Source organism: Canis lupus, chromosome 1, assembly GCF_003254725.2.
Source record: "Canis lupus dingo isolate Sandy chromosome 1, ASM325472v2, whole genome shotgun sequence".
Lineage (NCBI taxonomy): Eukaryota > Metazoa > Chordata > Mammalia > Carnivora > Canidae > Canis > Canis lupus.
Genome location: NC_064243.1, coordinates 35,321,900 through 35,334,348, shown reverse-complemented (window position 1 = coordinate 35,334,348; position 12,449 = coordinate 35,321,900). Strand labels below are relative to the sequence as shown.

The window sequence follows — 12,449 nt, the reverse complement described above, 5'->3', positions numbered from 1 at the left end:
GGGTTTCATTGTCAAGGCAAATACATGTTAAACAAACAAGCAGGTTCTCTTAAATCACAGCTCCTAATTCTACCTGAGGAGTCAGACCATATGCTGGACGGGCTTTTATGATTCCAAATACTCAGCTATATGCTTTCAACTCTGGTGGTTAAAGCAGCATTTTGCAACTTTTTAAAGTTTCTGTCTGGGTACATGCAGCACCCATGGAAGAGAACATCGCTACAGAAAAAGCTTCATCATTCCCCTGTGAAGCACCCCTTATTTTGATTGAAGTCCCACACATAATTGCTCCTACGTCACATTTTGATAAGCATATCTATTAGCTGAAAAGCAGTTTAGCTGTAAATCTATGTGAGAGTCATCACTCAAGATGGTATAGAACAAGATAATTACTTTAAATATACATGCCCACACCCACACACCTATTTCAACATAGTCACATTAAAAGAGTTGGAAAAGTAAAGAAAAAAGCCCCCCCAAACTATAACTCCATTTAATAAGAAACTATTAAGAGCTTATGGATGTTATTTCCTATTTTTTTTCTATGCATCTGAATTTTATTTATTTTTATTTATTTATTTTAAAGATCAGATTTGTTTATTCATGAGAGACACACACACACACAGAGAGAGAGAGAGAGAGAGAGAGAGAGAGAGAGAGAGGCAGAGACACAGGCAGAGGGAGAACCAGGCTCCATGCAGGGAGCCTGATGTGGGATTCGATCCCTGGGACCCCAGGATCACGCCCTGGGCCAAAGGCAGGCGCTAAACCGCTGACCCACCCAGGGATCCCTGCATCTGAATTTTAAATAAAACATACCATTGCTATTTACAGCTTTACCAGTATCCTGATTTTTCCCCTTAACAATATGCCAGTGATCTCTGGAGACCCACTTTGATTCTAAGAGTGTCAATTCAATGATTCTTTGCTTAACATAACAAATAAATAATTTATAAGCTAATAGAATTATAAACATGAAAGTCCTACACTTCACACTCTAAAAAACACTCTTACTTAAGAATTCAAAGTTTGCTTTTATAAAAGTGGTATTCTCTCTTGATTATAAATCTAGTCCATGTGGACACTTAAAAAAAATTCTGGAAAACAGAGAATATCTTAAAGATTACAACTATGCATAATCTTACCACTTAGTTATAACCATTTTAAAATTTAGTTTTTAAGTAAAATTTGACCTTTCATACAATTTATCTTTATAGTTTAGTGAATTATTTTAAGTTGTAAAAATGTCATTTACTATGGAAAGGAAAGTGGCATTACTTTGCTATGGTGATCTCCTTCTAAAATGCAATAATCCTATTAAATAATACATTGCCCGTCAAATGGTCTTTTGAGTTTTGAACAGTGGGCTGGGTGGGCAGCTGTTGGTGGCAGAAAACACTGGATGTGGCCAGATGAGGAGTGAGTGTTCTAAGAAGCCAAGGTTAGAACTTGGTACCTCTCAGGCCACAGGATGAAGTCTCATGGGAACCACTAGGCCTCACCCTTGTTTCATGGCCCCAGAATGCATTACAATGCCAGAGAGCTATCTAAAAAATACTAGGAGAAACTAGGGGAATTAGATGAAAGGGTGGATCACTCTAATTCTTCACTGCTGCAGATCAAACATGTCAGTTAATTTTAGTGCTAGCACATTATTCAAAAAAAGCTACTATGATGGAATCTTCATCTTAGGGAATGGATCCTTTATTTTTCTTTTAAATATTTGTTTTTGATAGTAAACTCTCGTATTCCAAAAATTCATAGTGAAAAACCTCCTTCTCCTGCATTCCCCTACTTACCAATTCTCCTCCCCAGAGGCAACCAATGTTATCAGCTTTTTGTGATTCTCTCCAAAACTCTTTGATTCTTCCAGTGCTGACTTAGATACAACACTGTGTGAAAGATTATCTCTGGATAAAGAGATGCCTCGGCAGAGAGATCAGGGCTGCCTCAACCATTTTATTAACCGCTCTAAATCTGCAGACAGTTAATAGATTTAGGTTTTGAATGGCAGGCTTACTTGATATAAGGAGATGATGTCTGGCACTAATAAGAAGAGCTAATAAGTAAGCTGCTCTGTATCTAGATTGCATTTAAAGGGATAGGTAATGATCCACAGCCTGTATATTCCTTCCAAGGGTAGCTGGTGCTAAGAGCAGCACTATCTTCTACATAAGCAATTTTCTAAATGTAAAAACATCATATTTTGGTATTATTTTGATTAGACTCAATAGTGTTTACCAAACCATCTTCCTCTTAAAATAAATACTGAAAACAATTTGAAAATTGTAAGCATGATTTTTTAAGTCTTAGAGCCAAAGATTTCTCTGCTGGAATGCAACTCTAATGATGTAATACAAATTAGTGGAAAAAAAGCAGCAGACGTTGGCTTTGCTGCCAGGTTTTAAGGAGTACTTAAGCAAGGCATATTTATCTTAGGGATATGAATATTTAATTTTTCCTTATCTGTATAGACATTTTAAAGAGTGCTAATCAATATATTTTTTGGAAAACTTTTAAATCTTACCCTTGTTACCAAAAAAAAAGCCTATAATTTTCTCTTGAAATTCAGCTCATCCCTATTTACATCTATTAATATTTACTTAAACAATAAAGATATCGATATACTTTTATACTATACAAGTACTCTAAATTTCTGTAGATGAGTAAATATAGAAAAATAGCCAATGGAATTGTGAATGTGAAAAAATACCCTACCAGATATATAAACGGACTACAAATCTACTCTAATTAAACAGTGTGACATAGTGTATAGCTAGGCAACAGATCACTAGAGCATAATAAAGAATCCAGGAACTGATTCATGTGTATATGAGGGAAGAATTTCATATCAAGGGAGAAATAAATGGGGCAATGGATTACTGATCTATTTATTTATTTTTGTTTCAAGTTTTTATTTAAATTCTAGTTAGTTAACATATAGTGTACTGTTGGTCTTAGGAGTAGAATTTAGTGATTCATCACGTGCATACAACACCTGGTGCTCATCACAACACATGCCCTTCTTAATGACATCACCCATTTAGGCCATCCCCCTACCACCTCCCTCAACTCTCCGTTTGTTCTCCATAATTAAGACTTTCTTATGGTTTGCCTCCATCTTTTTTTTTTCTACCTTCCCCTATGTTCATCCGTTTTGTTTCTTAAATTCCATGTAAGAGTGAAATCATATAGCATTTGTCTTTCTTTGACTTGTTTCACTTAGCATAATACATTCTAGCTCCATCTACATGGTTACAATGTCAAGACTTCATTCTTTTTGATGGCTGAATAATATTCCATCATATATATACATGCTACACCTTCTTTATCCATCCATCCTGACTACTGAGTCAGAACAAAGTAAAGTTAGTTTACTCTCTTGAATCACACAAATAAATGCCCAATGGATGAAAAATCCAAGTGTAAAAAAAAAAAGCGTATGTAAAAATTGAAGATAATAGACTTATACTCTATAATCTTCACAAGACATAAGAAGTAAAAGTACAATGAAGACACAAGACAATGAAGTCGAAGTAACAATATAGACACATTTGAATGTGCAAAAATTTAAACAAAAGACCTAGGAAAAAGTTAAAACATGAACAACAAATTGAGGAAAAGTATGGTGACATATGTAATAAAGAATCAATATTCACAATATCTAAGGAGTTTTTACTAATCCACATGAAAAAGATAACCCAAAAGAAAGCTCACCAAAGTAAATAAAAAATTAAAAATAAATGGTCGATAAAGATATATAAAAATACCCAACCTTATAGAAATAAACAAAATAAAATATTGTTGTTTATTCTTTAGACTATATACCCCTTGCCACCACCACCACCAGTGTCCTATCCCACCAGTGCTGATGAGGGTGATACACTAGGACTGCTCATAAACTGCAGGTCACATAGCAGCATCTTTCAAAATGTAAAAAATACATATCCAGTGACTTAGCAAATCCACTCATGGTACTAGTACGAAAATATTGGCAATGTATGAACAAAGATATACTTAGAAAGAAAGTTAAGTCACTGTTTTACTAATGAAACACTGAAAATTCCATAACATCTATCACTAGAATAATTATTTGATAACTAATGGTATATTATCTATAAAATGCCATAAAGTCATTCAAATGAATAAGATATACTAACATGGACAGCTTTTTTTAGATGCTCCGAGGATGTACATAAAGGCATGTGTACATATATGCAGATCATACATATTCAGCTACATGTTTATAAATGCAGAAAAATGTCTAGAAGGATCTAAACCAAACTTTTACCAGTGATTAGCTATGAGAACAGAAGTGAAGTTGAGGAAGAAGGGAGCGAAGAGTGTTTTCATTTTTATTTGAAGGATTTTTATTCTGTTTGAAGCTTTATTAGAATATATCATTCGTGCCCATAACAAATATAGATGCAATGATGACCTTTATTCTCCTTGTAACCTTTTTTTTACCTGTTCATAGCATACAACAGAAGAGAAAGAACCTCTTTCAGTGTAAATGTATATTTTTTCATAAAACTGAGAACTTCCAGAGAAATGCATTTTAAAAATTTGATTATTTTCTATTTTAGTTTATTCTTCATATAATTATATCAAATGAAAATGAGGTAATAAGATACTATGATTTCTAGGAAAACTATGCAGAAGTCAAACTATTCTGAATGACATAGAGTATGTTGAGTGCAGTCACTATATCTCAGGGGTCAGGACTCAAAAGCACAAACACGTGCGCATGCTATCTTTTCAGTTACCGGGAGGTCCCAGCCAACTCGATGTCACCATAAATATTCAGCCACCTTATTATGATCAACTTTACTGGAGTAGTATGACCACAGGAGTCAAATATCAGTATGAACTTTCACTGACCCCACACAAGTGGAAGGGAGAAAAGGCAGAGACAATAGGTCTGGCTTGATATGGGTATGTCACTGGTCTAAGAGTTGATTGGGATAGGATGCAGCCCTCAAATAGAGAAAAATCCTATAAATTCAGATGGCCAACAGCCCTGGATGCATTTATTAAAAAACATGATATAGGAGGAACAAAAACAAATAGAACTCCCCTAAAAGAAAGGGGAGTTTCTTCTGCATACCAGACATTATCATAGGAGTAATAGCATTGGAGCAAGGAGGCCCCTACCAACTTCAGGGAAGGGGTTTGCTATTAAATTATGAAGCTATACCATTATTATTATTTTTTTAATGGGACATGCTCTCAGCATGGAATACCACTACCAACAGGAATCACTGTGGATAGAGTGGCACTATAATGTACGCCTGTCTTGCACAGGCTGTTTTGAGCCTAGGGAATCAGTATTTGCTTTCCAAAAAGACCTACTGTGATCTTCTTCAAGTAATCATCTGTCCTGTTATGTATTCTAACAATTCAATTCTTAAAGATTTAATTGACATGCAAATTTTTTTGGGAATATACATGTTATAGGAAAGCAAAGCACATACATGTTAGAGAGAAATAAACAGAACACCTGTGAAGGCGGGCTGGGGGCGGGGGGGGACCGGTGCGGGCGGTCAGACTGTATGATTACTCAGGTCCCTTCTGGTTTTCGCAGAGGAATAAACTGAAACCAAAGGGTACTGGGAGAAGAAAGGGTAGGATGATTGTAATCTTCTGCAGCAGCAGTAAAAATTAGATTCCTAGTCTAATTTAGGTCTTTTGAAAACGGAGTTTCTATCTACTCTAAGTTATGTTACTGTGGGTCCAAAACAGACACACAGGTGCCCATAGTGGCTCTCTCATCTGTTCTGGGCATAAAACTTGAACTGAGTCTCTTTAAGAACAGAATAAATGATTCTAAGGCTTGTCTCCTGGCCCAGAAAATAAGACTAAGAAAGAAACCAGCACATAGCCCTTTGGAATGATTCAGACTTCTGTGAAAGAAAAAAAAAAGACTTAATTTTAGAAATGTTCATTAGATGGTGTTATGTTCATCTGTATTTAAAAAAAAGTTAACTGTGGTAAAACACACAGAACATAAAATATGCTGAACTGCATTTTGCTCTCCTACCTTGTAAACTGTCGACTCTCTTCGTGAACTTCCATTTCTGTGCTTTTAAATTCATTTAGTTCTTTCCTTATTGCTGCCTAAATAGGAAAAAAAAATAAACAGAACTGTTACTTAGGTCACATAAATCCCCAGCATATACGCATTAACAAAGCAGACATTCTTTTAAGAAGTGTCTTGCAAAAAAAGATCCTCATTTCTACTAGGTAAAGGTAAGACAATATCCTGCTATAGCCAAACTAAAACCAGGGCAGATTTCCTTCAAGTGTCATTGACAAGGAGGAGATGAAGAAGGCCTTTGCTAAACTCATCCTGGGGTCTGGTCTGAGTCACATATATCCCCCACCTTCAGTGGCCACAAGGATAGAAAACCATAAGATTTTCTGAGAAACAATGTCATTTTCCTATGAAACTTCTGCATTTCATACCACTCACAGCCACTTGGCTCTGACTAGCTGCCATAGACCTACTGAAAAAGCAGTTGCTATTTATTCTTGCATATTGAAAGTTCAGTCAATCAGAATGAAAAATTTCAGCACAACACTTAAAGACACTCAAAGAAAATGTATAATTGGATGTGATTACTATCACTACTTAACAGACACATAACCCATGTCATGTAGATGTCAGGATTTGAAGAGATGCTTACATCCTTCAAGCTGAAAAGCTGAGAGAATCATCAAAATGTTAACATCAGTTATCTATTAATAATAGTGCCTGGATCATGGATGGTTTTTGGTTTCTACATTGTATTTTTCTTTATTTCCTGATTTCTCTACAAATAATTTATCTGTCATGTAAAGAAAAAATATTAATAAAAACATCCCCATAACCTAACCTCTATGAGAAACAGACTCTGCAGTCCAAACAGAGAATACTGCAAACCACAGAGAATGACTTCACTGAGAGATATGAAAACCTAGTTTGTGGTTGGAAAACAACGAATTTTAGAAAAAGGGAAAAGACAGAGGGAAGCCCTGAGCCTCTGAGGCCCCTCTCTGGCCTCCTCCCATCACTGACTGTCACTCTGCAATATACAAGCTTTCCCCCAACATGCTTGTTAGTGTTCTATTTAAATCCTGCAGTCACAGATCGTCTCATCTCCTTACATGTATTCCTCAGCCACTGCAGTTTCTATGGGGAACCTGTGGCTGGGAACTATGGCAATAATTCTTGCTACTGAGTTCTGAAAGAGACAAAGCAAGCAGAGAGATACTTGTGGGCCTGAGTCCCTTGTGGTTAAGACCATCCATTTTGTCTCACAAGGGAGATCAACAGTGAGGATACTTTGTCATACTCATTGTAAATACTGATACCTAAACTAGGAGCTGAAACCATGAACCCACCCTATACTAATGCCAGTTAACATCTATCAGAAAGACTTACTTGAAAAGAAGTTATTTTAATATGGGTAGTGGCAGAGAATTCTATTTCCATGTTCACTTTAAATTTCTCCTCTGAATTTAAGATTTCAATAGAGGAAGTAGAAAGTACTCTTGGTGTCAGAAGTCATGTGTTGTTGTCCTATCTATGCCTTCAATAGCAATGTGACCCTCTGTGAATTATTTTGCTCCAAAACCTGCTTTCCCCTCTGGAAAACAGGGATGAGAATTCCTCACAGTATTATAAGGTTTAATTAAGAGCATATATGAAAGAGCTTTGTACACTGTAAGTATTTAATAGAATGTTGTTACTATGAAACCTCTGAAAGATAGTTAAATTTTATTGTGTTTTTTGAAAAAGTTTTTATTTATTTGACACGAAGTGCACACAAGAGAGAGAAAGAGAGAGAGAGAGCACAAGAAGAGGGAGCGGCAGAGGGAGAGTGAGAAAACTCCCAAATGAGCAGGGAGGCCAATGCAGGGCTTGATCCCGGGCCTCTGGGATCATGACCTGAGCCGAAGGCAGATGCTTAGCTGACTGAGCCACTCAGGTGCCCCAAGATGAATTAAATTTTAGTTTAAGATTGTGATTAACAATTCTTTCATTGTTATTTAAAGAGTCTACTATGTGCAAGAAGAAAATGTCACTAAAGGAGATTCAAAGACAAATAAGGCAAAGTCCTTATTCTCAGTAGTAGGTTGGCTACCAATCTAAGAGTCTGGCAAAAGTCAATGAAAGCATTTGTTTAGAATCAATTGAGATATAGAATCTACAAAAAAGAGTACCCTATAGTTTACTTTTAATTGTAAATTGTGTGCTACACATCCCTTACATTAGTAACATCTACAATTCATTTATGACTGTATATATAAGTATTTTTCTTGAGAAAGTCAGTTCAAGAATTTTGGGCATATCTCACATGCTCATCTGCAATGTGACTATAATTCTATCATCAAGAAGTGGAGTCTAACTCTCCAGCCTTGAATCTGGATGAATTTTCCCACCATTTTAAACAACAGAACACAGTAGAGGTGAGGGTGTGCCAGTCTGGGATTTAGGCCTTAAGTAGCCTGCATCTTTTGTTTCCTCTTCTTGGAAGTTAGCTGCTGTGTAAAAAATGTGACTACCCTCAGGAAACCACATTGTGAGAAAGCCAAGGTACAGAAAGAGGCCTGGGAGGATGAGATGCCATGGGGTTGGAGAGAGAGGCCAAGGAGCAACAGGCACAGATGTGAGAATGAAGGAGCCATCTCAGAAGTGTCGAGCAAAAGAAGATGGTTGAGTCACTAAGGAGTTGATAACCTGAACACCATATCATCTTACAAATAATAAAATCAGGCTCTGAGAGACTGATTGACTTGCTAGAAATCAAATGGGCGCTAAGGGACAAAGATGGGGCTCATACATAGGCCTTCATACTTCAAGTCCCACAGTCTTTCCATTGAAATGAGCTTCAGGACCTAGGTCATCCAGATAATTGCCTCAGATCTCCATGCTGTGTATGCTGGTTTGTAATTAGGAATAATGAGTCAGTTTTAGGCAATGAATGCAATGTGAAATTATAGGGACTGGTAGTTTGAAAATATACATCAGCAAGATGTGACTATACGCAATTAAAGAAATGCAATACTCCTTTAAAAAATTCGCTTCAGAACTACCACAATTTTATTCCAAGAGTTGCTTCCTCTTACTATTTAAAGAGCAGGTTTCCTGACAGGGTTATGAGAGGAAAGGAGTAATTAAAGACCCTTTATGTTCAGAAAATATAGATACTATAACCTTAATTCCCTTCTATGCAAATAAGACTAGAGTTTAGGCATAAGGACTCTTCCCATAAATGTAAATGGGACTGATTCTGTAGAAAGATACAGGATAGAAACAGCTAGGCTGCTTTAGTGAGAATGGAGCCTGAACAGTGCTTAACTGGGCCAACACTGTAAGTCACTGAGCAAAAACCAGGTATTTTTTTTTTTTAAGAGTTACTTACTTATTTTAGAGAGAGAGCCAGAGCCTGTATGCAAGAGTGGGGGAGGGGCAGAGGGTGATGGAGAATCTCAAGCAGACTCCCTCCCGGATGTGGAGCCCAACGCAGGGCTTCATCTCATGGCCCTGAGATCATGACCTGAGCCAAAAAGAGTTGCATGCTTAAGTGACTGAGCCACCCAGGCACCCTAGAAACCAGGTATTTCTAAGATTGAAACAAAACAACACCCCTGAGACCAAATACACTGTATGTTTTTGATACCATGAGAATTACAGAGAGGAAAAAGGAAAGAAAAATGACTGAAACTAAGTCTAAAATTGACTAGTGATAACTAGTGTTAGAAGGTCTCTTTAATCTCTTCCAGTCAGCTCAAGGGCCACCTGGCCAGAAGCAACAGGTGATTTGTTGAAAAATGGACCCTGCTGCCTTCTCAAATAACATGAGTTAACTTGTGAGACCAGGATTAACTAGAGATCCCATCATTTGATATTTTTTTTGCTTCTTTCTTTGATAAAAATCTGATATGGAACAAGGTGGCAATTTCTTGACTACTTATCAAGCTCAATGCCATGTGTAGGTAAGTGTACTCTTCTTTGCTGCAGGACAACCAGGAACAGGCCAAGAATATTTGTGCATAGTATTAAAATCTCAGTCTTTCCTGTGACCTGTTTAGACAGTGCATTCCTGGAAGGGTAGTATGTTCATCTTTATGTACTTAGTATCTAAGACAGTTATTAATATATTATAAGGTTTTAATAAATAATTACTGAATAACTTCTTGGACAAACCCATCTATCAACTGAATTTTCAATTCTCTTTCACTAGATAATTTTAGACTAGATTGTAAACTGAGCCTTCAGTGCACAGTGAAAACGTCACCAATGGGGAACAAAGCTTAGGTTATCAAGCCTACCCTGAATGTAACACTGGTAAGCACTACTACTTATTGATGAGCTGGAATTTTATGGATATACTACCTAATTCCCAAGATGGATATAAGTGGCTCTACTAGTGAGGAAACCAAAGTCAAATGACTTGGCAAAAATCAAACATCTTCCAAGTGGCCAAATCAGAAAACAAACCCTTAAGGGCCCAGCTCCAAAACCTGCCCTCCCATCTCTACCATGGATGGAGCTCCCATAACCTACCCAGGAAGGTGGCCTTCTCTGGCTCTGTCTGTTCTGCCATCTTAGGGGTCATCTATCTACTTGAGCACAGATACTGATAGACACTATCTCTTACTGTATGTGTGTATGTTTCTAGTGTTCTACTCAAATACAAGAATTCTAAAATTAAAAATGGTATCTTAAAGGTGAATTAAGCTCAATCAAATTTACAATTAATAAGGGAGGGGACAAAAAAATTCACAATTAATAAGGCATTTCTCCCACCACTTCTCTTTCCCAATTTGAGCAATTTAATAAGACTAGCATATATATGAGATTCTCTACAGTGTTTTCATAGAAAGGGCATTGATTGTTTATTGACTGCTTCCTGATCCCTTCTCTTTATACTTGAACTTCAAAGATTTTTTAATAATGCAAAGTAATACCTTAGTGGGGCTAAGACATAGTACTAAGAGAGAGAAGGGATAGATCCTTTGGGAGGCAGGAAGTTGAGTGTTTATTTTGAGAGCAGAGGTAGAAATACTACGTTCCAACAGTTTTTTTTTCCCTCTAAATGGGATATACAGTTCAAAAGTAATAAAAAGTAAAACATGAAAGATAAGTTATAGATTTTTATACCTAATTGGTATAAAATATATTACTTACAGAATAAAATATATACTCATTGAATAAAATACACTATCTTTAACCTGATCATTATGCTTTAGGAAGTGTTTTACAGTAAAAAGCAACAGAAATCCAGTAATATTTGTTATAATAATGATGATTAGCATGTATTATTTTCATTCTAAAATAAAAAATACATTAAGACCATTAATAGTTTTAGTATATCTGGGCAATAACTAACATTTCATTATATTCCTAACATCTAGAGAAAACAAATAACTTTATTTTTTTTCAGTGTTAGGTAGAAAATAATATGCCTTGATGTACATTATAATTGTTATTTCTTTTTATATTTTTGAATATTCCAATTTTTGCCAACAAACATGAATCACTTATGTATGCATAATGTAATTACATTACTGACATTTTAAATTGTTGCATTTTTTCTACCTTCTATCTTTAAAAAGACATTTTTTTATCTAAAAGAATTATTCTCATTTTTAACACTGTTTTAGTCTAAAAGAAATGATTCTAAATATTTTTTATTCTAAAAGAAATTATTATTTTTGCTGAGAAAAAATATTTACAATATAAATCCAGTTCTAAAAATGCTGCCCTTTAGATTTTCACAGTGTAAGGAGAAATAGGAGCAACAATGTCACAGGGTAAAAAATCAGCCTCGTATGTGAGGAGGGAGGGGTTCTCTGACTGTGCTCTGGGGCTCAAAGTTTGCTCTGCAGGGGAGATGCCAGTCATGTGTCTTTAAAGTACTCGTGAACAGACGCTCAGCCTGCAATAGAAAAACTGACCAAATACATCTTCCTCTGCAGCTTAGAAGTCCAGCACAAAAATCTATTTTTGTTTCAGCACAAAGTTAAAAAGAAAAATCGTCTCCATTATAACTGGAGACGAATGAGTTTAACCTTTCAACAACAGATATGAATTAGAAACTATTTCTAGGATATGGAAAATTTAATCATTGAGACTCCAACTGCTTGCATACTTTACACCTGCTGTGATCTTTACTCATTTTCCTGGTCACCCCCTACTTGTCTTTGTGAAGTTAAGCATTTGAATATCAAGCTAGCTGGGAATGGTGGATGTGGCAATTATATTTATAAAAGATGGCGGTGTCACACCTCCAGCTCACACGTTCATCTGCAATATGACCTTGCCAATCCCCCATTGAGAGGCAGAGCTAATTCCCCTCACCCTGAAGCAAGGCTGATCTTATTATGGCCTACTTGTAACTAACAGAATGTGGTGGAGTAAGGCTGGGTGTCTTCTAAAGTGGGGTTAGATAAGGCCATAC

The 12,449-nt window shown here is 36.2% G+C and overlaps 1 protein-coding gene across 6 annotated transcripts in view; it reads right to left on the bottom strand.

Moving 5' to 3' along the window:
* The window catches only part of PHACTR2 (phosphatase and actin regulator 2), a 205,669-nt gene that overhangs the window by 11,466 nt on the left and 181,754 nt on the right, over positions 1-12,449 (bottom strand). For all 6 annotated transcript variants that reach the window (XM_035700908.2, XM_025422451.3, XM_035700907.2 and 3 more), the window contains one exon: positions 6,041-6,117. In XM_035700908.2, the coding sequence (XP_035556801.1) occupies positions 6,041-6,117 (77 nt within the window). The remainder of the gene's footprint in view (positions 1-6,040; positions 6,118-12,449) is intronic.